This window comes from Salvelinus alpinus, chromosome 6 (genome assembly GCF_045679555.1).
Source record: "Salvelinus alpinus chromosome 6, SLU_Salpinus.1, whole genome shotgun sequence".
Classification (NCBI taxonomy): Eukaryota; Metazoa; Chordata; class Actinopteri; order Salmoniformes; family Salmonidae; genus Salvelinus; species Salvelinus alpinus.
This window is the reverse complement of record NC_092091.1, coordinates 85,574,292-85,600,808: the sequence shown is the minus strand read 5'-3', so window position 1 is coordinate 85,600,808 and position 26,517 is coordinate 85,574,292. Positions and strand designations below refer to the sequence as shown.

The 26,517-nt window shown below is 45.4% G+C and overlaps 2 protein-coding genes across 2 annotated transcripts in view; one reads left to right on the top strand and one right to left on the bottom strand.

Annotated features, from left to right (window-relative positions):
- LOC139577939 (uncharacterized) overlaps positions 1 to 20,853 on the top strand; it is an 86,319-nt gene extending 65,466 nt beyond the window's left edge. Inside the window, exons 13-17 of the mRNA XM_071405061.1 lie at positions 1,540 to 1,722; positions 2,390 to 2,534; positions 10,515 to 10,996; positions 11,078 to 12,074; positions 16,412 to 20,853. Of these exons, the coding sequence (XP_071261162.1) occupies positions 1,540 to 1,722; positions 2,390 to 2,534; positions 10,515 to 10,996; positions 11,078 to 12,074; positions 16,412 to 20,037 (5,433 nt within the window). The 3' untranslated portion in view covers positions 20,038 to 20,853. The remainder of the gene's footprint in view (positions 1 to 1,539; positions 1,723 to 2,389; positions 2,535 to 10,514; positions 10,997 to 11,077; positions 12,075 to 16,411) is intronic.
- LOC139579781 (scavenger receptor cysteine-rich type 1 protein M130-like) overlaps positions 1 to 26,517 on the bottom strand; it is a 524,366-nt gene that overhangs the window by 80,066 nt on the left and 417,783 nt on the right. The gene's annotated exons all lie outside the window — the stretch shown is intronic.

Below are 26,517 nucleotides of genomic sequence, written 5' to 3'. Positions count from 1 at the left end.
CTGCCTTGAAGGTAGGAGAGAGATTACCTCTATCTAGTTATCTCTGTATCTCTACCGTGATGGTAGGAGAGAGATGACCTCTATCTAGTTATCTCTGTATCTCTACCGTGATGGTAGGAGAGAGATGACCTCTATCTAGTTATCTCTACCATGATGGTAGGGGAGAGATTACCTCTATCTAGTTATCTCTGTATCTCTGCCATGATGGTAGGAGAGAGATTACCTCTATCTAGTTATCTCTGTATCTCTACCGTGATGGTAGGAGAGAGATGACCTCTATCTAGTTATCTCTGTATCTCTACCGTGATGGTAGGAGAGAGATGACCTCTATCTAGTTATCTCTACCATGATGGTAGGGGAGAGATTACCTCTATCTAGTTATCTCTGTATCTCTGCCATGATGGTAGGAGAGAGATTACCTCTATCTAGTTATCTCTGTATCTCTGCCTTGAAGGTAGGAGAGAGATTACCTCTATCTAGTTATCTCTGTATCTCTACCATGATGGTAGGAGAGAGATTACCTCTATCTATCTCTAGTTATCTCTGTCTATATCATGATGGTAGTCCCTCAGCACCACTGTGAAGGATTATATTATCTCTCTACTTCTCTTTGTCAGTGCTGGCATGATGTATTCATCTCTATCAACGTGTCCCTGTCATGGTGTCTCTCTCTCTCTATTCATCTCTATCAACGTGTCCCTGTCATGGTGTCTCTCTCTCTCTATTCATCTCTATCAACGTGTCCCTGTCATGGTGTCTCTCTCTCTCTATTCATCTCTGTCTACTGACAGGATATAATGTGTTTCAGTGGGGAGGACAGAGATACAGTCTCTCTCTATTCATCTCTGTCTACTGACAGGATATAATGTGTTTCAGAGGGTAGGACAGAGCTATTCATTATTCTATTTTGGCACCCCCTGGTGGTGTGGCTAGGGAGTGCCATGTTTTCAGGCCAAAGTTACACCTTGAGTTGGGAAGTGCTGGTTGTAGGCGGGAATTAGGTGGCCACAGCACCTGGATCTTCAGTACTCCCATGATGCACCACCCTTACCCACAGATCTAAGGAAGAAACCACATGGATCTTCAGTACTCCCATGATGCACCACCCTTACCCACAGATCTAAGGAAGAAACCACATGGATCTTCAGTACTCCCATGATGCACCACCCTTACCCACAGATCTAAGGAAGAAACCATATGGATCTTCAGTACTCCCATGATGCACCACCCTTACCCACAGATCTAAGGAAGAAACCACATGGATCTTCAGTACTCCCATGATGCACCACCCTTACCCACAGATCTAAGGAAGAAACCACATGGATCTTCAGTACTCCCATGATGCACCACCCTTACCCACAGATCTAAGGAAGAAACCACATGGATCTTCAGTACTCCCATGATGCACCACCCTTACCCACAGATCTAGGTGAGAAAAACGCTCAACTGACCTCAACTGTCTATGAGAACTTCATTCTCTCTCTTCTCCCTCTCTTCCCCCCCCCCCCCCCCCCCCCCCACCCCACCCTCTCTCCATAGCTCCAGGACAGAGAGTCGATGGTGACCCTGTTGGTGGGGTCGCGGTACGGTATCAGTCAGGTGGTGAACCACAAACTGAGCATCATGACCACCCTCACAGAGTTCAGCAGTATTACACGCATAGAGCTGCTACCAGAGTCTGACCGTGTCAGTCTGGTCAAGATATATCTACAGGACATCAAGGTATGATACACAAACACAGACATGCATGCACGGACTAGCAGACACACACACACACACACACACACACACACACACACACACACACACACACACACACACACACACACACACACACACACACACACACACACACACACACACAGACACAGACACACGCTACAAAGCCAATTTCGGCAAAAGCTAGTTTCCTACTACTGAAAGACGTGTTTTTATCACTGATGCCTCGTCTTCTCTCCCATCACCTCCTCTCCTCTGCTCTCCTCTACTCCCCTCACCTCCTCTCCTCTACTCCCATCACCTCCTCTCCTCTGCTCTCCTCTACTCCCCTCACCTCCTCTCCTCTACTCCCCTCACCTCCTCTCCTCTGCTCTCCTCTACTCCCCTCACCTCCTCTCCTCTACTCCCATCACCTCCTCTCCTCTGCTCTCCTCTACTCCCCTCACCTCCTCTCCTCTACTCCCATCACCTCCTCTCCTCTACTCTCCTCTACTCCCCTCACCTCCTCTCCTCTACTCTCCTCTACTCCCCTCACCTCCTCTCCTCTACTCTCCTCTACTCCCCTCACCTCCTCTCCTCTCCTCTACTCCCCTCACCTCCTCTCCTCTGCTCTCCTCTACTCCCCTTCCCCGCTCCTCCTCTCGCTCTTCTCCCTCCCTCCTCTCCCCAGCCTATCACCCTGTTGTTGGAGTCAGTAGCAGCTAAGGAACTGTCCTGTCTGGTGGCAGGGTACTGTCGTGCCCTAGTGGACCCCAGCCTCATCATCTTCCCCTGGACACAGGACGCCAAGCAGCACCGCGTGTCTGCCGAGGAGGGTATGCTACCACAGACGGACACAAACACACAAACAGACAGTAGAACTAGGTTGTGTCTGTGTTAGACAGTAGAACTAGGTTGTGTCTGTGTGTCAGACAGTAGAACTAGGTTGTATCTGTGTGACAGACAGTAGAACTAGGTTGTATCTGTGTGTCAGACAGTAGAACTAGGTTGTATCTGTGTGTCAGACAGTAGAACTAGGTTGTATCTGTGTGTCAGACAGTAGAACTAGGTTGTATCTGTGTGTCAGACAGTAGAACTAGGTTGTGTCTGTGTGTCAGACAGTAGAACTTGGTTGTGTCTGTGTCAGACAGTAGAACTAGGTTGTGTCTGTGTGTCAGACAGTAGAACTAGGTTGTGTCTGTGTGTTAGACAGTAGAACTAGGTTGTATCTGTGTCAGACAGTAGAAGTAGGTTGTATATGTGTGTTAGACAGTAGAACTAGGTTGTGTCTGTGTGTCAGACAGTAGAACTAGGTTGTGTCTGTGTGTCAGACAGTAGAACTAGGTTGTATCTGTGTGTTAGACAGTAGAACTAGGTTGTATCTGTGTGTCAGACAGTAGAACTAGGTTGTATCTGTGTCAGACAGTAGAACTAGGTTGTATCTGTGTTAGACAGTAGAACTAGGTTGTGTCTGTGTGTCAGACAGTAGAACTAGGTTGTATCTGTGTTAGACAGTAGAACTAGGTTGTATCTGTGTCAGACAGTAGAACTAGGTTATGTCTGTGTCAGACAATAGAACTAGGTTGTGTCTGTGTGTCAGACAGCAGAACTAGGTTGTGTCTGTGTCAGACAGTAGAACTAGGTTGTATCTGTGTCAGACAGTAGAACTAGGTTGTGTCTGTGTGTTAGACAGTAGAACTAGGTTGTGTCTGTGTCAGACAGTAGAACTAGGTTGTATCTGTGTCAGACAGTAGAACTAGGTTGTATCTGTGTTAGACAGTAGAACTAGGTTGTATCTGTGTCAGACAGTAGAACTAGGTTGTATCTGTGTCAGACAGTAGAACTAGGTTGTGTCTGTGTGTTAGACAGTAGAACTAGGTTGTATCTGTGTAAGACAGTAGAACTAGGTTGTGTCTGTGTGTTAGACAGTAGAACTAGGTTGTATCTGTGTGTTAGACAGTAGAACTAGGTTGTATCTGTGTAAGACAGTAGAACTAGGTTGTGTCTGTGTGTTAGACAGTAGAACTAGGTTGTGTCTGTGTCAGACAGTAGAACTAGGTTGTGTCTGTGTGTCAGACAGTAGAACTAGGTTGTATCTGTGTGTCAGACAGTAGAACTAGGTTGTATCTGTGTCAGACAGTAGAACTAGGTTGTGTCTGTGTGTTAGACCGTAGAACTAGGTTGTGTCTGTGTTAGACAGTAGAACTAGGTTGTGTCTGTGTGTCAGACAGTAGAACTAGGTTGTGTCTGTGTTAGACAGTAGAACTAGGTTGTGTCTGTGTTAGACAGTAGAACTAGGTTGTGTCTGTGTGTTAGACAGTAGAACTAGGTTGTGTCTGTGTGTCAGACAGTAGAACTAGGTTGTGTCTGTGTGTCAGACAGTAGAACTAGGTTGTGTCTGTGTGTCAGACAGTAGAACTAGGTTGTATCTGTGTGTCAGACAGTAGAACTAGGTTGTGTCTGTGTGTCAGACAGTAGAACTAGGTTGTGTCTGTGTGTCAGACAGTAGAACTAGGTTGTATCTGTGTGTTAGACAGTAGAACTAGGTTGTGTCTGTGTCAGATAGTAGAACTAGGTTGTATCTGTGTGTCAGACAGTAGAACTAGGTTGTGTCTGTGTGTCAGACAGTAGAACTAGGTTGTGTCTGTGTTATACAGTAGAACTAGGTTGTGTCTGTGTGTCAGACAGTAGAACTAGGTTGTATCTGTGTTAGACAGTAGAACTAGGTTGTATCTGTGTGTCAGACAGTAGAACTAGGTTGTGTCTGTGTGTCAGACAGTAGAACTAGGTTGTATCTGTGTGTCAGACAGTAGAACTAGGTTGTATCTGTGTGTCAGACAGTAGAACTAGGTTGTGTCTGTGTGTCAGACAGTAGAACTAGGTTGTGTCTGTGTCAGACAGTAGAACTAGGTTGTGTCTGTGTGTCAGACAGTAGAACTAGGTTGTATCTGTGTGTCAGACAGTAGAACTAGGTTGTGTCTGTGTCAGACAGTAGAACTAGGTTGAATCTGTGTCAGACAGTAGAACTTGGTTGTGTCTGTGTCAGACAGTAGAACTAGGTTGTATCTATGTCAGACAGTAGAACTAGGTTGTGTCTGTGTCAGACAGTAGAACTAGGTTGAATCTGTGTTAGACAGTAGAACTAGGTTGTATCTGTGTTGGACAGAAACTAGGTTGTATCTGTGTCAGACAGTATAACTAGGTTGTGTCTGTGTGTTAGACAGTAGAACTAGGTTGTATCTGTGTCAGACAGTAGAACTAGGTTGTATCTGTGTGTCAGACAGTAGAACTAGGTTGTATCTGTGTGTCAGACAGTAGAACTAGGTTGTGTCTGTGTGACAGACAGTAGAACTAGGTTGTATCTGTGTGTCAGACAGTAGAACTAGGTTGTATCTGTGTCAGACAGTAGAACTAGGTTGTATCTGTGTGTCAGACAGTAGAACTAGGTTGTATCTGTGTGTCAGACAGTAGAACTAGGTTGTATCTGTGTGTCAGACAGTAGAACTAGGTTGTATCTGTGTGTCAGACAGTAGAACTAGGTTGTGTCTGTGTGTCAGACAGTAGAACTAGGTTGTATCTGTGTGTCAGACAGTAGAACTAGGTTGTATCTGTGTGTCAGACAGTAGAACTAGGTTGTGTCTGTGTGTTAGACAGTAGAACTAGGTTGTATCTGTGTCAGACAGTAGAACTAGGTTGTATATGTGTGTTAGACAGTGAACTAGGTTGTATCTGTGTTAGAAAGTAGTACTAGGTTGTGTCTGTGTGTCAGACAGTAGAACTAGGTTGTGTCTGTGTGTCAGACAGTAGAACTAGGTTGTGTCTGTGTGTCAGACAGTAGAACTAGGTGTGTCTGTGTGTCAGACAGTAGAACTAGGTTGTATCTGTGTGTTAGACAGTAGAACTAGGTTGTATCTGTGTATCAGACAGTAGAACTAGGTTGTATCTGTGTGTCAGACAGTAAAACTAGGTTGTATCTGTGTTAGACAGTAGAACTAGGTTGTATCTGTGTTAGACAGTAGAACTAGGTTGTATCTGTGTCAGACAGTAGAACTAGGTTGTGTCTGTGTCAGACAGTAGAACTAGGTTGTGTCTGTGTGTCAGACAGTAGAACTAGGTTGTATCTGTGTCAGACAGTAGAACTAGGTTGTATCTGTGTGTCAGACAGTAGAACTAGGTTGTATCTGTGTTAGACAGTAGAACTAGGTTGTATCTGTGTTAGACAGTAGAACTAGGTTGTATCTGTGTCAGACAGTAGAACTAGGTTGTGTCTGTGTGTTAGACAGTAGAACTAGGTTGTGTCTGTGTCAGACAGAAGAACTAGCTTGTGTCTGTGTGTCAGACAGTAGAACTAGGTTGTATCTGTGTGTCAGACAGTAGAACTAGGTTGTATCTGTGTCAGACAGTAGAACTAGGTTGTGTCTGTGTGTTAGACCGTAGAACTAGGTTGTGTCTGTGTTAGACAGTAGAACTAGGTTGTGTCTGTGTGTTAGACAGTAGAACTAGGTTGTGTCTGTGTGTCAGACAGTAGAACTAGGTTGTGTCTGTGTGTCAGACAGTAGAACTAGGTTGTATCTGTGTGTCAGACAGTAGAACTAGGTTGTATCTGTGTCAGACAGTAGAACTAGGTTGTGTCTGTGTGTCAGACAGTAGAACTAGGTTGTATCTGTGTGTTAGACAGTAGAACTAGGTTGTGTCTGTGTCAGATAGTAGAACTAGGTTGTATCTGTGTCAGACAGTAGAACTAGGTTGTGTCTGTGTGTCAGACAGTAGAACTAGGTTGTGTCTGTGTGTCAGACAGTAGAACTAGGTTGTGTCTGTGTTAGACAGTAGAACTAGGTTGTATCTGTGTTAGACAGTAGAACTAGGTTGTATCTGTGTGTCAGACAGTAGAACTAGGTTGTATCTGTGTGTCAGACAGTAGAACTAGGTTGTATCTGTGTGTCAGACAGTAGAACTAGGTTGTATCTGTGTGTCAGACAGTAGAACTAGGTTGTATCTGTGTGTCAGACAGTAGAACTAGGTTGTGTCTGTGTGTCAGACAGTAGAACTAGGTTGTGTCTGTGTCAGACAGTAGAACTAGGTTGTGTCTGTGTGTCAGACAGTAGAACTAGGTTGTATCTGTGTGTCAGACAGTAGAACTAGGTTGTGTCTGTGTCAGACAGTAGAACTTGGTTGTGTCTGTGTCAGACAGTAGAACTAGGTTGTATCTATGTCAGACAGTAGAACTAGGTTGTGTCTGTGTCAGACAGTATAACTTGGTTGTGTCTGTGTTAGACAGTAGAACTAGGTTGTATCTGTGTCAGACAGTAGAACTTGGTTGTATCTGTGTGTCAGACAGTAGAACTTGGTTGTATCTGTGTGTCAGACAGTAGAACTAGGTTGTGTCTGTGTGACAGACAGTAGAACTAGGTTGTATCTGTGTGTCAGACAGTAGGACTAGGTTGTATCTGTGTGTTAGACAGTAGAACTAGGTTGTATCTGTGTCAGACAGTAGAACTAGGTTGAATCTGTGTGTTAGACAGTAGAACTAGGTTGTGTCTGTGTGTCAGACAGTAGAACTAGGTTGTATCTGTGTGTCAGACAGTAGAACTAGGTTGTATCTGTGTCAGACAGTAGAACTAGGTTGAATCTGTGTCATACAGTAGAACTAGGTTGTATCTGTGTGTCAGACAGTAGAACTAGGTTGTATCTGTGTCAGACAGTAGAACTAGGTTGTATCTGTGTATCAGACAGTAGAACTAGGTTGTGTCTGTGTGTCAGACAGTAGAACTAGGTTGTATCTGTGTGTCAGACAGTAGAACTGGGTTGTATGTGTGTCAGACAGTAGAACTAGGTTGTGTCTGTGTGTCAGACAGTAGAACTAGGTTGTGTCTGTGTGTCAGACAGTAGAACTAGGTTGAATCTGTGTATCAGACAGTAGAACTAGGTTGTATCTGTGTTAGACAGTAGAACTAGGTTGTATCTGTGTCAGACAGTAGAACTAGGTTGTGTCTGTGTGTCAGACAGTAGAACTAGGTTGAATCTGTGTGTTAGACAGTAGAATGCGGTTGTATCTGTGTCAGATAGTAGAACTAGGTTTTGTCTGTGTGTCAGACAGTAGAACTAGGTTGTGTCTGTATCAGACAGTAGAACTAGGTTGAATCTGTGTGTTAGACAGTAGAATGCGGTTGTATCTGTGTCAGATAGTAGAACTAGGTTTTGTCTGTGTGTCAGACAGTATAACTAGGTTGTGTCTGTATCAGACAGTAGAACTAGTTTGTATCTGTGTTAGACAGTAGAACTAGGTTGTATCTGTGTGTCAGACAGTAGAACTAGGTTATATCTGTGTATCAGACAGTAGAACTAGGTTGTATCTGTGTGTCAGACAGTGGAACTAGGTTGTATCTGTGTGTCAGACAGTAGAACTAGGTTGTATCTGTGTTAGACAGTAGAACTAGGTTGTGTCTGTGTGTCAGACAGTAGAACTAGGTTGTGTCTGTGTCAGACAGTAGAACTAGGTTGTATCTGTGTGTCAGACAGTAGAACTAGGTTGTGTCTGTGTCAGACAGTAGAACTAGGTTGTATCTGTGTATCAGACAGTAGAACTAGGTTGTATCTGTGTATCAGACAGTAGAACTAGGTTGTATCTGTGTGTCAGACAGTAGAACTAAGTTGTATCTGTGTGTCAGACAGTAGAACTATGTTGTATCTGTGTTAGACAGTAGAACTAGGTTGTATCTGTGTCAGACAGTAGAACTAGGTTGTATCTGTGTGTCAGACAGTAGAACTAGGTTGTATCTGTGTGTCAGACAGTAGAACTAGGTTGTATCTGTGTTAGACAGTAGAACTAGGTTGTATCTGTGTGTCAGACAGTAGAACTAGGTTGTGTCTGTGTCAGACAGTAGAACTAGATTGTATCTGTGTGTCAGACAGTAGAACTAGGTTGTGTCTGTGTGTCAGACAGTAGAACTAGGTTCTGTCTGTGTGTCAGACAGTAGAACTAGGTTGTATCTGTGTGTCAGACAGTAGAACTAGGTTGTATCTGTGTTAGACAGTAGAACTAGGTTGTATCTGTGTCAGACAGTAGAACTAGGTTGTATCTGTGTGTCAGACAGTAGAACTAGGTTGTGTCTGTGTCAGACAGTAGAACTAGGTTATATCTGTGTGTCAGACAGTAGAACTAGGTTGTATCTTTGTCAGACAGTAGAACTAGGTTGTGTCTGTGTCAGACAGTAGAACTAGGTTGTATCTGTGTGTCAGACAGTAGAACTAGGTTGTGTGTGTGTCAGACAGTAGAACTAGGTTGTATTTGTGTCAGACAGTAGAACTAGGTTGTATCTGTGTTAGACAGTAGAACTAGGTTGTGTCTGTGTCAGACAGTAGAACTAGGTTGTGTCTGTGTGTTAGACAGTAGAACTAGGTTGTGGCTGTGTGTCAGACAGTAGAACTAGGTTGTATCTGTGTCAGACAGTAGAACTAGGTTGTGTCTGTGTCAGACAGTAGAACTAGGTTGTGTTTGTGTTAGACAGTAGAACTAGGTTGTGTCTGTGTTAGACAGTAGAACTAGGTTGTGTCTGTGTGTCAGACAGTAGAACTAGGTTGTGTGTGTGTCAGACAGTAGAACTAGGTTGTATCTGTGTCAGACAGTAGAACTAGGTTGTATCTGTGTCAGACAGTAGAACTAGGTTGTGTCTGTGTGTTAGACAGTAGAACTAGGTTGTGTCTGTGTGTCAGACAGTAGAACTAGGTTGTATCTGTGTCAGACAGTAGAACTAGGTTGTGTCTGTGTCAGACAGTAGAACTAGGTTGTGTCTGTGTTAGACAGTAGAACTAGGTTGTGTCTGTGTCAGACAGTAGAACTAGGTTGTATCTGTGTCAGACAGTAGAAATAGGTTGTGTCTGTGTGTCAGACAGTAGAACTAGGTTGTGTCTGTGTTAGACAGTAGAACTAGGTTGTGTCTGTGTCAGACAGTAGAACTAGGTTGTATCTGTGTCAGACAGTAGAACTAGGTTGTATCTGTGTCAGACAGTAGAACTAGGTTGTGTCTGTGTCAGACAGTAGAACTAGGTTGTGTCTGTGTTAGACAGTAGAACTAGGTTGTGTCTGTGTCAGACAGTAGAACTAGGTTGTATCTGTGTCAGACAGTAGAAATAGGTTGTGTCTGTGTGTCAGACAGTAGAACTAGGTTGTGTCTGTGTTAGACAGTAGAACTAGGTTGTGTCTGTGTCAGACAGTAGAACTAGGTTGTATCTGTGTCAGACAGTAGAACTAGGTTGTTTCTGTGTCAGATAGTGCAGTATATACTGTAAGCTGTTAAATAAGTAAACCTATCATGAAAATCAAGTTGCAGAAGTGTTTTTTCATGATGTTATGTGTTCCAGGTTTCATGTTGTCATGGTGTTTCTATAGGTTATGTGTTCCAGGTTTCATGTTGTCATGGTGTTTCTATAGGTTATGTGTTCCAGGTTTCATGTTGTCATGGTGTTTCTATAGGTTATGTGTCGCGGTGTTTCATGTTGTCATGGTGTGTGTCTATTTGTTATGTGTTCCAGGTTTCATGTTGTCATGGTGTTTCTATAGGTTATGTGTTCCAGGTTTCATGTTGTCATGGTGTTTCTATAGGTTATGTGTTCCAGGTTTAATGTTGTCATGGTGTGTGTCTATAGGTTATGTGTTCCAGGTTTCATGTTGTCATGGTGTTTCTATAGGTTATGTGTTCCAGGTTTCATGTTGTCATGGTGTTTCTATAGGTTATGTGTCGCGGTGTTTCATGTTGTCATGGTGTTTCTATAGGTTATGTGTCGCGGTGTTTCATGTTGTCATGGTGTTTCTATAGGTTATGTGTCGCGGTGTGGCAGTGACTCGGACGATTCCTCAGACATGGACATGGACACTCTCATCTCCCTCGTATCCCATAACAACAAGCGAACCACATCAGACCCTGTCGGTCTACGCCGGATTATGGAGGAGAGGAAAGAGGAGAGGAAAGAGAGGAAGGAGAGAGATGAGAGGAAAAAGAAGGAGAAGGGAGAAGGAGAACAAGAGAAAAATATGAAATACGGAACTATGTCTCCACTGAGAAAAAGCAGAGAGAAGGAGACAATTGAGGAGAAGGTGGGAGGAGTTGGGGACCGGAGAAAGAAAGACACTGAAGCTGGAGAAGAGGAGAAGTCCGAGAAACAACGAGGAGCAGAGAACGGAAGAATGCAGGAAGACGGCAGAGAAGGAGAGGACGAGAGAGCAAAGAAGGAAAGAGGAGGGGAGGGGAAAGGAGAGGAGGAGAGAGGAGGAGGGGAGAGGAAAGGAGAGGAGGAGAGAGGAGGAGGGGAGAGGAAAGGAGAGGAGGAGAGAGGAGGAGGGGAGAGGAAAGGAGAGGAGGAGAGAGGTGGAGGGGAGAGGAAAGGAGAGGAGGAGAGAGGAGGAGGGGAGAGGAAAGGAGAGGAGGAGAGAGGAGGAGGGGAGGTTGGGGGAGCTACGACAGAAGAACACCCGTCCGTATCAGAGGAGGCGTCAGACTCGTGTCGTACTGACTCTCGTTTCATGACCAGCATCTCCAGTGACTCCCTGGATGCTCTGGAGGAAGATGACCTGATCGCCTGCTCTTCCTCCCACCCTCACCCTCCCTTCCGCCTCACAGTGGAGCCCCCCCATCCCCAGCCTCACCCACGAGGGGGTGCATCCTCACCCCAAGGAGGGGCAGGAGAGTGGAGAGGAGAAGGAGGTGGAGGGGTGTCAGGAGAGTGGAGAGGAGGGGTAGGAGGAGAGTGGAGAGGAGGAGAGTGGAGAGGAGGAGGAGGGGGAGGAGAGTGCAGAGGACGGGGAAGAGGGAGGAGATCAGGCAACGGAGCTTGGGTCAACCCTCACCATTCTCCCATGACCCCTGACTCCGTGAACTCTGAACCTGTGACCCCCATGGTTGACCCCTCTGAGAACCTGAACTACGCTGAGCTCTCTCTCATGCTGGAGTACCTCCCCAGTCCTCCGGAGGCGAGTGACGATGAGGATGAGGAGGAGAAGAGGGAAGAGAGGAGGAGGAGTAATGAAGGAACTGGACAGGAGGTATTTTCCATTTCCGGACGTCCTCGTTCCTCCTCCTCCTCACTTATGGACTGTGTGTTTACCTTCGAGCAGAAAGACGCAAGGCATTACTACAATATCTGCCCTAATGTTACCCCTGACAGCACCCGCAGCCTCATCCACCCTCACCCTGAGCCTGAGGAAGAGGAGGGTGGTGGTGAGGAGGAGGAAGAGCAGGGGGCGCTCCTAACCCTGGAGCCCGTGCCCATCCTCCAGCCGCCTCCAGGGTTCGGAGACAGCAGTTCTGACGAGGAGTTCTTTGATGCGAAGGATCGGTTCGCCTCGCCTGAAGACCCAACATCAGGGCCTGTGTCCAGAGGTGTGTCAGGGTTATTACTGTACTGTAAGGTGTAAGAGTTAGTCCCTCTTAGATGTCCAGAGGTTGGTGGGGTTATTACTGTACTGTAAGGTGTAAGAGTTAGTTCCTCTTAGATGTCCAGAGGTGTGTCAGGGTTATTACTGTACTGTAAGGTGTAAGAGTTAGTCCCTCTTAGATGTCCAGAGGTGTGTCAGGGTTATTACTGTACTGTAAGGTGTAAGAGTTAGTCCCTCTTAGATGTCCAGAGGTTGGTGGGGTTATTACTGTACTGTAAGGTGTAAGAGTTAGTCCCTCTTAGATGTCCAGAGGTTGGTGGGGTTATTACTGTACTGTAAGGTGTAAGAGTTAGTCCCTCTTAGATGTCCAGAGGTGTGTCAGGGTTATTACTGTACTGTAAGGTGTAAGAGTTAGTTCCTCTTAGATGTCCAGAGGTTGGTGGGGTTATTACTGTACTGTAAGGTGTAAGAGTTAGTTCCTCTTAGATGCCCAGAGGTGTGTCAGGGTTATTACTGTACTGTAAGGTGTAAGAGTTAGTCCCTCTTAGATGTCCAGAGGTGTGTCAGGGTTATTACTGTACTGTAAGGTGTAAGAGTTAGTTCCTCTTAGATGTCCAGAGGTGTGTCAGGGTTATTACTGTACTGTAAGATGTAAGAGTTAGTCCCTCTTAGATGCCCAGAGGTGTGTCAGGGTTATTACTGTACTGTAAGGTGTAAGAGTTAGTTCCTCTTAGATGCCCAGAGGTGTGTCAGGGTTATTACTGTACTGTAAGGTGTAAGAGTTAGTTCCTCTTAGATGCCCAGAGGTGTGTCAGGGTTATTACTGTACTGTAAGGTGTAAGAGTTAGTTCCTCTTAGATGCCCAGAGGTGTGTCAGGGTTATTACTGTACTGTAAGGTGTAAGAGTTAGTTCCTCTTAGATGTCCAGAGGTTGGTGGGGTTATTACTGTACTGTAAGGTGTAAGAGTTAGTTCCTCTTAGATGCCCAGAGGTGTGTCAGGGTTATTACTGTACTGTAAGGTGTAAGAGTTAGTCCCTCTTAGATGTCCAGAGGTGTGTCAGGGTTATTACTGTACTGTAAGGTGTAAGAGTTAGTTCCTCTTAGATGTCCAGAGGTGTGTCAGGGTTATTACTGTACTGTAAGGTGTAAGAGTTAGTCCCTCTTAGATGTCCAGAGGTGTGTCAGGGTTATTACTGTACTGTAAGGTGTAAGAGTTAGTTCCTCTTAGATGTCCAGAGGTTGGTGGGGTTATTACTGTACTGTAAGGTGTAAGAGTTAGTTCCTCTTAGATGTCCAGAGGTGTGTCAGGGTTATTACTGTACTGTAAGGTGTAAGAGTTAGGTCCTCTTAGGTGTCCAGAGGTGTGTCAGGGTTATTACTGTACTGTAAGGTGTAAGAGTTAGTCCCTCTTAGATGTCCAGAGGTGTGTCAGGGTTATTACTGTACTGTAAGGTGTAAGAGTTAGTTCCTCTTAGATGCCCAGAGGTGTGTCAGGGTTATTACTGTACTGTAAGGTGTAAGAGTTAGTCCCTCTTAGATGTCCAGAGGTGTGTCAGGGTTATTACTGTACTGTAAGGTGTAAGAGTTAGTTCCTCTTAGATGCCCAGAGGTGTGTCAGGGTTATTACTGTACTGTAAGGTGTAAGAGTTAGTTCCTCTTAGATGTCCAGAGGTTGGTGGGGTTATTACTGTACTGTAAGGTGTAAGAGTTAGTTCCTCTTAGATGCCCAGAGGTGTGTCAGGGTTATTACTGTACTGTAAGGTGTAAGAGTTAGTCCCTCTTAGATGTCCAGAGGTTGGTGGGGTTATTACTGTACTGTAAGGTGTAAGCGTTAGTCCCTCTTAGATGTCCAGAGGTTGGTGGGGTTATTACTGTACTGTAAGATGTAAGAGTTAGTTCCTCTTAGATGTCCAGAGGTGTGTCAGGGTTATTACTGTACTGTAAGGTGTAAGAGTTAGTCCCTCTTAGATGTCCAGAGGTGTGTCAGGGTTATTACTGTACTGTAAGGTGTAAGAGTTAGTCCCTCTTAGATGCCCAGAGGTTGGTGGGGTTATTACTGTACTGTAAGGTGTAAGAGTTAGTTCCTCTTAGATGTCCAGAGGTGTGTCAGGGTTATTACTGTACTGTAAGGTGTAAGAGTTAGTTCCTCTTAGATGTCCAGAGGTGTGTCAGGGTTATTACTGTACTGTAAGGTGTAAGAGTTAGTTCCTCTTAGATGTCCAGAGGTGTGTCAGGGTTATTACTGTACTGTAAGGTGTAAGAGTTAGTCCCTCTTAGATGTCCAGAGGTGTGTCAGGGTTATTACTGTACTGTAAGGTGTAAGAGTTAGTCCCTCTTAGATGTCCAGAGGTTGGTGGGGTTATTACTGTACTGTAAGGTGTAAGAGTCAGTTCCTCTTAGATGTCCAGAGGTTGGTGGGGTTATTACTGTACTGTAAGGTGTAAGAGTTAGTTCCTCTTAGATGCCCAGAGGTGTGTCAGGGTTATTACTGTACTGTAAGGTATAAGAGTTAGTCCCTCTTAGATGCCCAGAGGTGTGTCAGGGTTATTACTGTACTGTAAGGTGTAAGAGTCAGTTCCTCTTAGATGTCCAGAGGTTGGTGGGGTTATTACTGTACTGTAAGGTGTAAGAGTTAGTTCCTCTTAGATGTCCAGAGGTGTGTCAGGGTTATTACTGTACTGTAAGGTGTAAGAGTTAGTTCCTCTTAGATGCCCAGAGGTGTGTCAGGGTTATTACTGTACTGTAAGGTGTAAGAGTTAGTTCCTCTTAGATGTCCAGAGGTGTGTCAGGGTTATTACTGTACTGTAAGATGTAAGAGTTAGGTCCTCTTAGATGTCCAGAGGTTGGTGGGGTTATTACTGTACTGTAAGGTGTAAGAGTTAGTCCCTCTTAGATGTCCAGAGGTGTGTCAGGGTTATTACTGTACTGTAAGGTGTAAGAGTTAGTTCCTCTTAGATGTCCAGAGGTTGGTGGGGTTATTACTGTACTGTAAGGTGTAAGAGTTAGTTCCTCTTAGATGCCCAGAGGTGTGTCAGGGTTATTACTGTACTGTAAGGTGTAAGAGTTAGTTCCTCTTAGATGTCCAGAGGTGTGTCAGGGTTATTACTGTACTGTAAGGTGTAAGAGTTAGTTCCTCTTAGATGTCCAGAGGTGTGTCAGGGTTATTACTGTACTGTAAGGTGTAAGAGTTAGTTCCTCTTAGATGTCCAGAGGTGTGTCAGGGTTATTACTGTACTGTAAGGTGTAAGAGTTAGTTCCTCTTAGATGTCCAGAGGTGTGTCAGGGTTATTACTGTACTGTAAGATGTAAGAGTTAGTTCCTCTTAGATGTCCAGAGGTTGGTGGGGTTATTACTGTACTGTAAGGTGTAAGAGTTAGTTCCTCTTAGATGTCCAGAGGTGTGTCAGGGTTATTACTGTACTGTAAGGTGTAAGAGTTAGTCCCTCTTAGATGTCCAGAGGTGTGTCAGGGTTATTACTGTACTGTAAGGTGTAAGAGTTAGTCCCTCTTAGATGTCCAGAGGTGTGTCAGGGTTATTACTGTACTGTAAGGTGTAAGAGTTAGTTCCTCTTAGATGTCCAGAGGTGTGTCAGGGTTATTACTGTACTGTAAGATTTAAGAGTTAGTTCCTCTTAGATGTCCAGAGGTTGGTGGGGTTATTACTGTACTGTAAGGTGTAAGAGTTAGTTCCTCTTAGATGTCCAGAGGTGTGTCAGGGTTATTACTGTACTGTAAGGTGTAAGAGTTAGTCCCTCTTAGATGTCCAGAGGTGTGTCAGGGTTATTACTGTACTGTAAGGTGTAAGAGTTAGTCCCTCTTAGATGTCCAGAGGTGTGTCAGGGTTATTACTGTACTGTAAGGTGTAAGAGTTAGTTCCTCTTAGATGTCCAGAGGTTGGTGGGGTTATTACTGTACTGTAAGATGTAAGAGTTAGTTCCTCTTAGATGTCCAGAGGTGTGTCAGGGTTATTACTGTACTGTAAGATGTAAGAGTTAGTCCCTCTTAGATGTCCAGAGGTTGGTGGGGTTTTTACTGTACTGTAAGGTGTAAGAGTTAGTCCCTCTTAGATGTCCAGAGGTGTGTCAGGGTTATTACTGTACTGTAAGGTATAAGAGTTAGTCCCTCTTAGATGTCCAGAGGTGTGTCAGGGTTATTACTGTACTGTAAGGTGTAAGAGTTAGTCCCTCTTAGATGTCCAGAGGTGTGTCAGGGTTATTACTGTACTGTAAGGTGTAAGAGTTAGTCCCTCTTAGATGTCCAGAGGTTGGTGAAGTTATGCACTTTATTATGTTAGGTTTGTTCTGATTTCTTTCCTCACATAAAGTTGTCATTTTTTTCCAGATTTTTCCGCCGAGATGACGAGTGGAATGACGCAGCAAACTGTGAGCCTGAGTGACATCAGAATCAGCCTGGCTGAAGGAACGAGGCATGAAAGAGAGGAGGGTAGAGAGGGAGAGACCAACGAAGGAGGAGGAGGGAGAGAGATGTTCTCCAGGCTCTCTAGGAAAAGATCAAAGAAACGGCGTTCCTTCATGCAGACCGACTTCACCTCAACAGTCTCCTACCCTGGACCGGACCAAAACCAGGAGCGGAACATGGACTGGAACCCAGATCACATTCCTGATCAGTATCCGGACCGGGGACAGAACCGGACAGAGAGCTCAGACGAAAGCCAGCAGCTGAGTCTGGACCCAGAACCCTCTGAGCAGAGCCAGAACCCATGTCCTACTGTCTCCTCTCTGAGCCATGCCGAGGGTGAGGCGTCCCAGCTCGAGTCCAAGCCTATCCTCACCAAGCCCAGCCCAGAGGGCTCCCATCGAGGACCTGGAGAGCCACGGGCGCCTGATAACCCGAAGGCTGACCTCCATAGGAGCTCCAGGAGCAGGCGGCAGTCCATGGAGACGGAGCCCGACGTGATGGAGTCCAAATCGGTCACGGCCCTGGTGACGGCAGCCTCCCTCTCCATCACGGCTGTCCGCTGTAGAGTAGAACCAGACGGCAAGGAGAGCATTGATCGGAGAGGAGACGGGGAGGAGGTGGAGGGAGAGATGGAGGAAGAGGAGGGGGGTGGAGAAGCAGGGGCAGGACCGTTCACATGTCACATGTTTCTGACTGAGATTAAGGAGGAGGAGGGGCAGAGGGGGGAGGAAACGGGGGAGGAGGGGGAGAGCGACAGAGAGCAGAGACAGCCCTCGCTCATTTCTGAAGCTCCACCCTCTGTTAGGGGGTCCCAGTTTAGTAGACGACCTCTGTGTCTAACGAAAGACGAGGATCAGGAAGCTTCTTTCGTACCCCAAATAAGTATCTCCCATCCAGGTGTGTGTGGGAGGGACACGGGGGGTGAACAAGGCGTGGCTGGTGGTGAGGAGAGCGTGACTCCCCTTTCTACTCCTCCTCCCCCCACCTCTCCACTGCCACCCTTCCCAGCCCCCTCCATCCCCCACACAGAGAGGGGAGAGAGGGATAGCAAGGATGGGAATGTGGGGTCTCAACCCTTCACACTCTCAGACGGAGAGAAGGACATTAGCTGCTTGACTCAAGTCCATAGAAAACTCACTCTCAGTCACCAAGACCTGACAAGCCAAAGGAAAGCAGAAACTGACAATGATGAAGCTATAGTTAGCACTAATTCTGTTACTGGTAACACTGATGTTGCTACGGCTAACGTTGCAGCTACAGCCAACATTCATTCTGTCATGGCTAACACTGAGACTACAGTTAGCTCTGACTCTAATTTAGCCACTGCTAATCACAAAGATACAAATAGCATCAAATCTGTTCCGGCTAACACTATAGCTAATGCCGATTTTTCTACGGCTAACAATGAAGCTAATGCTATAATTCATTCCCTTACAACTAGCAATGATTCTACAGGTAATGCTAACTTAGCTATGACTAATGCTAATTCAGCTAATGCCAACTCCGCTATGGCTAACATTCCCAAAGAGTCTCCCATATCACCTACAACAGGCTTCCTCCTCCGGCCTTGCTCACCGGGCATCATCGGGCAAAGCCTCTCGGCCTCCACATTACGGGGGAAGATCCAGAGCTTGCCCCTCTATTTATCTCGCTCCCAGGAAACCCTCACCCTCTCTGGGGTGGGAAGCCCCAACAGGAGCCCCTCTCCGGAGACCACCAGCAACAAGACTGAGGTAATGGTCACCACTAAAACCATCAAGGAAGACGATGTCACAAAGGTGGCGACAGTGGAGGATTTGAAAGATTCCGGGGTGGCGTTGGCAGAGTCGGATGATTCCGAGGTTACGCTGACAGAATCGGAGGTTGGCGAGGTTGTTGTGGAGACGGCCGGGGCGGAAATCACGAGGTTGACGGTTTCGGAGGTCAAGGAGGTGGTCGAGAAGGTTGTGATGGTCTACGGATCCTCCCTTCCTCCCCCTTTAGCACCCATCTCTCTAGAGTCCAAACAGATCAGACCAGATCCCAAAATGGTTGTCAAGTTGCCTACCTGTCCCATTGCTACAGTGGAAACTGCCCCTCCTATCTGTCTGGAGCCCAAACCAGTCTCTGAACTACTCTCCCCAGATCCCACTATCCACAAAATGGCCGCCCCATTACCTTCCTGTCCTTCCTCTCCCATGCCCATACGCGTAGAGCCCAAACCAGACCATGAACCACTATCCATACGCTACAAAATGGCCACCTTGTCGTCTTCTTATCCCCCTGCTTTAGTGGTAACCACACAGAGTCTGAATTCCTCTTCTTCTAATCCTCACCCCATCAGAGTAGAACCCAAGCCAGAGCCATACCCGGAACCCCTTTCAGGCCCCAAAATGTCCGCTCCGTTGTCTTCCTGCCCCTCTGCTATAGTGGTGACCACACAGAGTCTGAACGGACCGGGGCTCAGCTTCCCTGGTTATAACATGACAGGACGGCCATTTGAGAGCAACAGCTTCTGTAAACCCCCAGGCGAGGAGGCAGGCCTGCTGAACACTCTGACTACAGGCTGTGGGGTCTTCACCTCCACCTGTGAGACCCAGCCCAACCAGGCCCACACGGAATCCTATTCGCCGGCAAAGCCTGATTTTGGGTGTAGCTCGGTGCTGGCGTCAGGGTGCGAGACGGTCCTGGAGGGGGTGCAGACGCCCTTGGAGGCATGCAGGTGTCCGCCACCGCTGGTTTATACCAACTGTTTCAGCGGGGGTGACAGCTTCGACGATGAGTTGACAGTTTACGAGTTCTCCTGCCGGACAAGTTCACCTCCCGCCTCCCAACCCTCTTCCTCTGCGCTGGCCCTCCCCCTCACGACTTCTCCTCCTCTCTCCTCTTTCCTCTCCTCCTCCCCTCCTTCCTCCCTCCTCTCTCCCTCCTTCCCTCACTCCGTCCTGCCTCCCTCCTCCTCCATGGAGCTCTCCCCACTCCTCTCCCCGCTCCTTTCCCCGTCCAACTGCTTCTTGTCCCAGTCAAGTCTCCATGATGATATCAGCCGACTACGCCACCGCCGCTTCCCACCGCCCCCTGCAGGGTTCCAGACCATCCGGAGCGACGTGGACGAGCTTCTCACCCTCTTGCAGGGGGGGAGGATGGGGGGGAGAGGGGGGAGGCACCCCAGGGAGACCTGCGCCACCCACTTCTCAGAGAACAAGCGTCTTCTCCACGGGGAGGCCCGGAGGCTGATGGCTGGCTGTCAGAAGGTGGTCCGGGTGGGGCAGACCCCAGACGAGATGCTCTTCTCCCTCTCCGACAGCTTCAGGACCCTGGTGGGCATGGCCGGCATGTGCCTGTGGTTCTCTGGGTGCGACCGGTGCGACCGGAGGAATGCCGAGGCACTGGCGGGGCTGGCGGACGTGGCCAGAACGTACCGGGAGTTTGTGCTGGCGGCGGAGAGGGCAAGCGGGAGGCGGAGCTGTCATGACCTCAGCACCAAGCTCCTTGCCAAGCAGTGTACCGCCCTCACTGCTTCCGTCTTCTGCCTCACACAGCTGTTCCGCACACTCACCTCGCTCTGAACTGAACCAACGATCTCTGACCCCTAAAACAACCTGTCGGTTGACCTTTCAATTCTGACCTCTAGACCCACTACACAGGGTTTCCAGCCAATCAGTCAGTCACCAGGCTGAGTGGGGAATGAATGTGTGAACTGCAACAAGTCCACGTAGCGACAAAAAGAAAGTAGAAGCACAATTGAAAGGAGATGAGAGATGAGACGGATGAAACAAGACGGTTCTAATCTCCTGTGACATCATGGAGAGCCTCTGTGGCATCATAAATAAGGAACCTCTATGACATCACAAAGTGCCTGTGTGACATCACAGAGAACATGTGACACGCTGGAGGACATACAAGTGATGTCATAACAGGTCCCAAATGACTGTTAAGCTTTTTTAACAGTAACCTACAGTACGCTGTGCAAGTACTGCAACCACACAACGAGGGACGAACTGGACATACGTAGCATCATCACCAAACTGCAAGAAGCCTCACGCAATGACAATCTCCGGACTCAAAGCCAACCTGCTTGCGTTAATATAGTATTTAAGTAACTATTATATTTGAATGTCCATTATTTACTTGTTTTCATTCATATTTTTTTGTTTTCATTCATCATTTATTTGTTTTCATTCAATATTTATTTGTTTTGATGTGTTGTTTATTTGTGATGTTATCACTATGATTATTGATTCTGTATGGTATTGATGTGGGGTGTGAAAAAGAGGAATGTGGAGGGAATGGGTGTGTTTACAGAAAAGAGGATGTAGGTACACACACACTCCAGAGTTGGCTGAAAGGTACAGTCATGTTGATTGTGTTATTATTTGGCTGATCAGTCAGTGGAAGGTTTTATTTGTTACTTCTAATATTTCCTTTCTCTCTCTCTCTCTCTCTGTGTCTCTCTCTCTCTCTCTCTGTCTCTCCCTCTCTGTCTCTCCCTCTGTCTCTCCATCTGTCTCTCCATCTGTCTCTCCATCTGTCTCTCTCTCTGTCTCTCCCTCTGTCTCTCCATCTGTCTCTCTCTCTGTCTGTCTGTCTCTCTCCCTCTGTCTCTCTGTCTCTCCCTCTGTCTCTCCATCTGTCTCTCTCTCTGTCTGTCTGTCTCTCTCCCTCTGTATCTCTGTCTCTCTCTCTCTGTCTCTGTCTCTCTCTCTCTCTGTCTCTCCCTCTCTCCCTCTGTCTCTCCCTCTCTGTCTCTCCCTCTCTGTCTCTCCCTCTGTCTCTCTCTCTCTGTGTCTCTGTCTCTCCCTGTCTCTCTCTCCCTCTGTATCCCTCTCTCTGTCTCTCCCTGTCTCTCTCTCCCTCTGTATCCCTCTCTCTCTTCCTCTGTATCCCTCTGCTCTCTCTTCATCTGTCTGTCTGTCTCTCTCTCTCCCTCTCTCTCTGCCTCTGTCTCTCCCTCTCTCTCTCTCTCTCTCTGCCTCTGTCTCTCCCTCTGTCTCTGTCTCTCTCTCTCTCCCTCTGTCTCTCCCTCTGTCTATCTCTCGGTCTCTCTCCCTCTGTCTCTCTCTGTCACTCCCTCTCTGTCTCTCACCCTCTGTCTCTCACCCTCTGTCTCTCCCTTTCTGTCTCTCCCTCTCTGTCTCTCACCCTCTGTCTCTCCCTTTCTGTCTCTCCCTCTCTGTCTCTCCCTCTCTGTCTTTCTCTTTGTCTTTCGCTCTCCCTCTGCTCGCTCTCCCCCCCCCTCCCCCTCTCTCTTTCTCTCTCTTTCTCTCTCTCTCTCCCTCTCTCCCCATCTCTGAATACGTGACAGGCGGTATGGTCACATGACCAACCCTCAGATGAGGGGGCGGGGCTCTGAATGTCAACCGTTTACAAAACCAAAAAAAGGAGGGAAATGATATCCCAAATGGCCTTTTCCCTCTATAGTGCACTACAAGGGCTTATAGGGCTCGGTCAAAAGTAGTGCACTACGTAGGGAATAGTGCCCTTAGAGTTGTACTATCTAGACGGACCGTATAAAGGTTCATCACTGTGTATGATATTTTATAAACCTAGTAGCTGAATGCTGATGTCTGTGTATTACTTTTTTAAATCGGGGAGTTGGGTGGGGGGGGGGGAGGGACGCAGGGAGTGTACACTTTGGGGGAAGCGTAGAGAATTAGCACACAAACCTAACGTTATGTGGTTGTAAAAAAATGGTGGCCATTTATATTTACAGGTTGTGTCCCAATGGAAGCCTATTCCCAGTATAGGGCACTACTTTTGATTGTTCCCTATAGAGCCCTATGGGCCCTTGTCAAAGGTAGTGGACTACAGCCCTATGGGCCCTTGTAAAAAGTAGTGCGCTGCATAGGGAATAGTAAGCTTACTAGTTGTAGGCTGTTGCAGTTTTTCTATCCACACTTTGTTTTTGGAAAGAGATGTCAAACTCATTCAACCTGCATGTTCACTGTTCAGACATTAGCATTGTTTCCAACTTGAACTACACACATTCATGTGTTACCTGATTTCATGTGTAACCGGATTTCATGTGTTACCTGATTTCATGTGGTACCTGATTTCTTGTGTTTCCTGATTTCATGTGTAACCTGATTTCCTGTGTTACCTGATTTCATGTGTAACCGGATTTCATGTGTTACCTGATTTCACGTGTAACCTGATTTCATGTGTAACCCGATTTCATGTGTAACCTGATTTCATCTGTTACCTGATTTCATCTGGTACCTGATTGCATGTTTAACCTGAATTCATGTGTTACCTGAATTCTTGTGTTACCTGAATTCTTGTGTTACCTGAATTCTTGTGTTACCTGAATTCGTGTGTTACCTGATTGCATGTTTAACCTGAATTCATGTGTTACCTGAATTCTTGTGTTACCTGAATTCTTGTGTTACCTGAATTCATGTGTTACCTGAATTCTTGTGTTACCTGACATCATGTGTTACCTGACATCATGTGTTACCTGACATCATGTGTTACCTGATGTCACATGTTAGCTGATGTCACATGTAACCTGATTTCATGTGTAACCTGATTTCATGTGTTGCCTGATTTCATGTGTTGCCTGATTTCATGTGTTACCTGATTTCATGTGTTACCTGATTCATGTGTTACCTGAATTCTTGTGTTACCTGAATTCTTGTGTTACCTGACATCATGTGTTACCTGAATTCTTGTGTTACCTGAATTCTTGTGTTACCTGAATTCTTGTGTTACCTAACATCATGTGTTACCTGACATCATGTGTTACCTGATGTCACGTGTTACCTGATGTCACATGTTACCTGATTTCATGTGTAACCTGATTTCATGTGTAACCTGATTTCATGTGTTGCCTGATTTCATGTGTTACCTGATTTCATGTCTTGCCTGATTTCATGTGTTTCCTGATTTCATGTGTAACCTGATTTCATGTGTAACCTGATTTCAGTGTAGCCTGATTTCATGTGTTACCTGATTTCATACAGCACATTTCTATATGTTAAATGTTTAGGTAACTGTTTGTCATGGGAAATAATATCTTATTTTACATATTCATATTTCCTGTTGGGGAAAAGTTTGCAGATCAAAAGCCAATCTAGACAAAATAGTTTCACAACTACTGTTTGTCCAGCAGGGTTGGGATGAATTCAATTTCAGTTTGCAGTTAATTCAGAAAGTAAACCAAATTCCAATTCCACATTTTCCTCATTTAAAAGCGTTGACGAGAATTGGAATTACAATTGGAATTTCAGTGTAGTGTCTGAATTGCCTGGAATTGAAGTGGAATGGAACCCAACGTTGATGTTCACATACTGCTTCTAGTTCTATTATACTTTCATCCTAAAATGAAGACTAAAATGTGTTTTTATGTCCTCTCTGCAACGCTTGCAATATTCCGGTAAATTTTCTAGAAATCCCGGTTGAAGGATTCCAGATTCCCTACATTCAGATTCTGGGAATCTTTCAACCTGAGTTTCTGGAAAAACCTTTGACTTTTGGGGGAAATAAAGATTCTGGAATTTGGCAAACCTACTTTCTGCTCACTAAGCATGCCCTACTAAACCATAACTGCATCTTTGAAACATCAGGGAAATAACTTACTAACTGCTGTATGTGAATGACTGAATGAGTGATGTCCGCCTATGCTTTGTCATGCTGTACTACAACCATTAAAAATACTGAACTGTTAAGACTCTCTCCTCTCTTCTTCTTCTCTGACCATTACTGGTTACTGAGTGTCTTCTATTTTATGGATTAGTTAGACAGTAGATGAAGAGGTTTAGTTAGACATTAGATGAAGAGGTTTAGTTAGACAGTAGATGAAGAGGTTTAGTTAGACAGTAGATGAAGAGGTTTAGTTAGACAGTAGATGAAGAGGTTTAGTTAAACAGTAGATGAAGAGGTTTAATTAGACAGTAGATGAAGAGGTTTAGTTAGACAGTAGATGAAGAGGTTTAGTTAGACAGTAGATGAAGAGGATTAGTTAGACAGTAGATGAAGAGGTTTAGTTAGACAGTAGATGAAGAGGTTTAGTGAGACAGTAGATGAAGAGGTTTAGTTAGACAGTAGATGAAGAGGTTTAGTTAGACAGTAGATGAAGAGGATTAGCTAGACAGTAGATGAAGAGGTTTAATTAGACAGTAGATGAAGAGGTTTAGTTAGACAGTAGATGAAGAGGATTAGTTAGACAGTGGATGAAGAGGTTTAGTTAGACAGTAGATGAAGAGGTTTAGTTAGACAGTAGATGAAGAGGTTTAGTGAGACAGTAGATGAAGAGGTTTAGTGAGACAGTAGATGAAGAGGTTTAGTTAGACAGTAGATGAAGAGGTTTAGTTAGACAGTAGATGAAGAGGTTTAGTGAGACAGTAGATGAAGAGGTTTAGTGAGACAGTAGATGAAGAGGTTTAGTTAGACAGTAGATGAAGAGGTTTAGTTAGACAGTAGATGAAGAGGTTTAGTTGGACAGTAGATGAAGAGGTTTAGTTAGATAGTAGATGAAGAGGTTTAGTTAGACAGTAGATGAAGAGGTTTAGTTAGACAGTAGATGAAGAGGATTAGTTAGACAGTAGATGAAGAGGTTTAGTTAGACAGTAGATGAAGAGGTTTTAGTTTGACAGTAGATGAAGAGGTTTAGTGAGACAGTAGATGAAGAGGTTTAGTTAGACAGTAGATGAAGAGGTTTAGTGAGACAGTAGATGAAGAGGTTTAGTTAGACAGTAGATGAAGAGGTTTAGTTGGACAGTAGATGAAGAGGGTTAGTTAGACAGTAGATGAAGAGGTTTAATTAGACAGTAGATGGAGAGGTTTAGCTAGACAGTAGATGAAGAGGATTAGTTAGACAGTAGATGAAGAGGTTTAGTTAGACAGTAGATGGTGATGAAGAGGATTAGTTAGACAGTAGACAAAGAGGTTTAGTTAGACAGTAGATGAAGAGGATTAGTTAGACAGTAGATGAAGAGATTTAGCTAGACAGTAGATGAAGAGGATTAGTTAGACAGTAGATGAAGAGGTTTAGTTAGACAGTAGATGAAGAGGTTTAGTTAGACAGTAGATGAAGAGGTTTAGTTAGACAGTAGATGAAGAGGTTTAGTTAGACATTAGATGAAGAGGATTAGTTAGACAGTAGATGAAGAGGTTTAGTTAGACAGTAGATGAAGAGGTTTAGTTAGACAGTAGATGAAGAGGTTTAGTTAGACAGTAGATGAAGAGGTTTAGTTAGACATTAGATGAAGAGGATTAGTTAGACAGTAGATGAAGAGGATTAGTTAGACTGCAGCTGCTCTACCATACCTAACAGCTGCTCTACCATACCTAACAGCTGCTCTACCATACCTAACAGCTACTCTACCATACCTAACAGCTACTCTACCATACCTAACAGCTGCTCTACCATACCTAACAGCTGCTCTACCATACCTAACAGCTACTCTACCATACCTAACAGCTACTCTACCATACCTAACAGCTTCTCTACCATACCTAACAGCTACTCTACCATACCTAACAGCTTCTCTACCATACCTAACAGCTACTCTACCATACCTAACAGCTACTCTACCATACCTAACAGCTACTCTACTATACCTAACAGCTACTCTACCATACCTAACAGCTGCTCTACCATACCTAACAGCTACTCTACCATACCTAACAGCTACTCTACCATACCTAACAGCTACTCTACCATACCTAACAGCTACTCTACCATACCTAACAGCTGCTCTACCATACCTAACAGCTACTCTACCATACCTAACAGCTACTTTACCATACCTAACAGCTTCTCTACCATACCTAACAGCTACTCTACCATACCTAACAGCTTCTTTACCATACCTAACAGCTACTCTACCATACCTAACAGCTACTCTACCATACCTAACAGCTACTCTACTATACCTAACAGCTACTCTACCATACCTAACAGCTACTCTACCATACCTAACAGCTGCTCTACCATACCTAACAGCTACTCTACCATACCTAACAGCTACTTTACCATACCTAACAGCTACTCTACCATACCTAACAGCTACTTTACCATACCTAACAGCTTCTCTACCATACCTAAC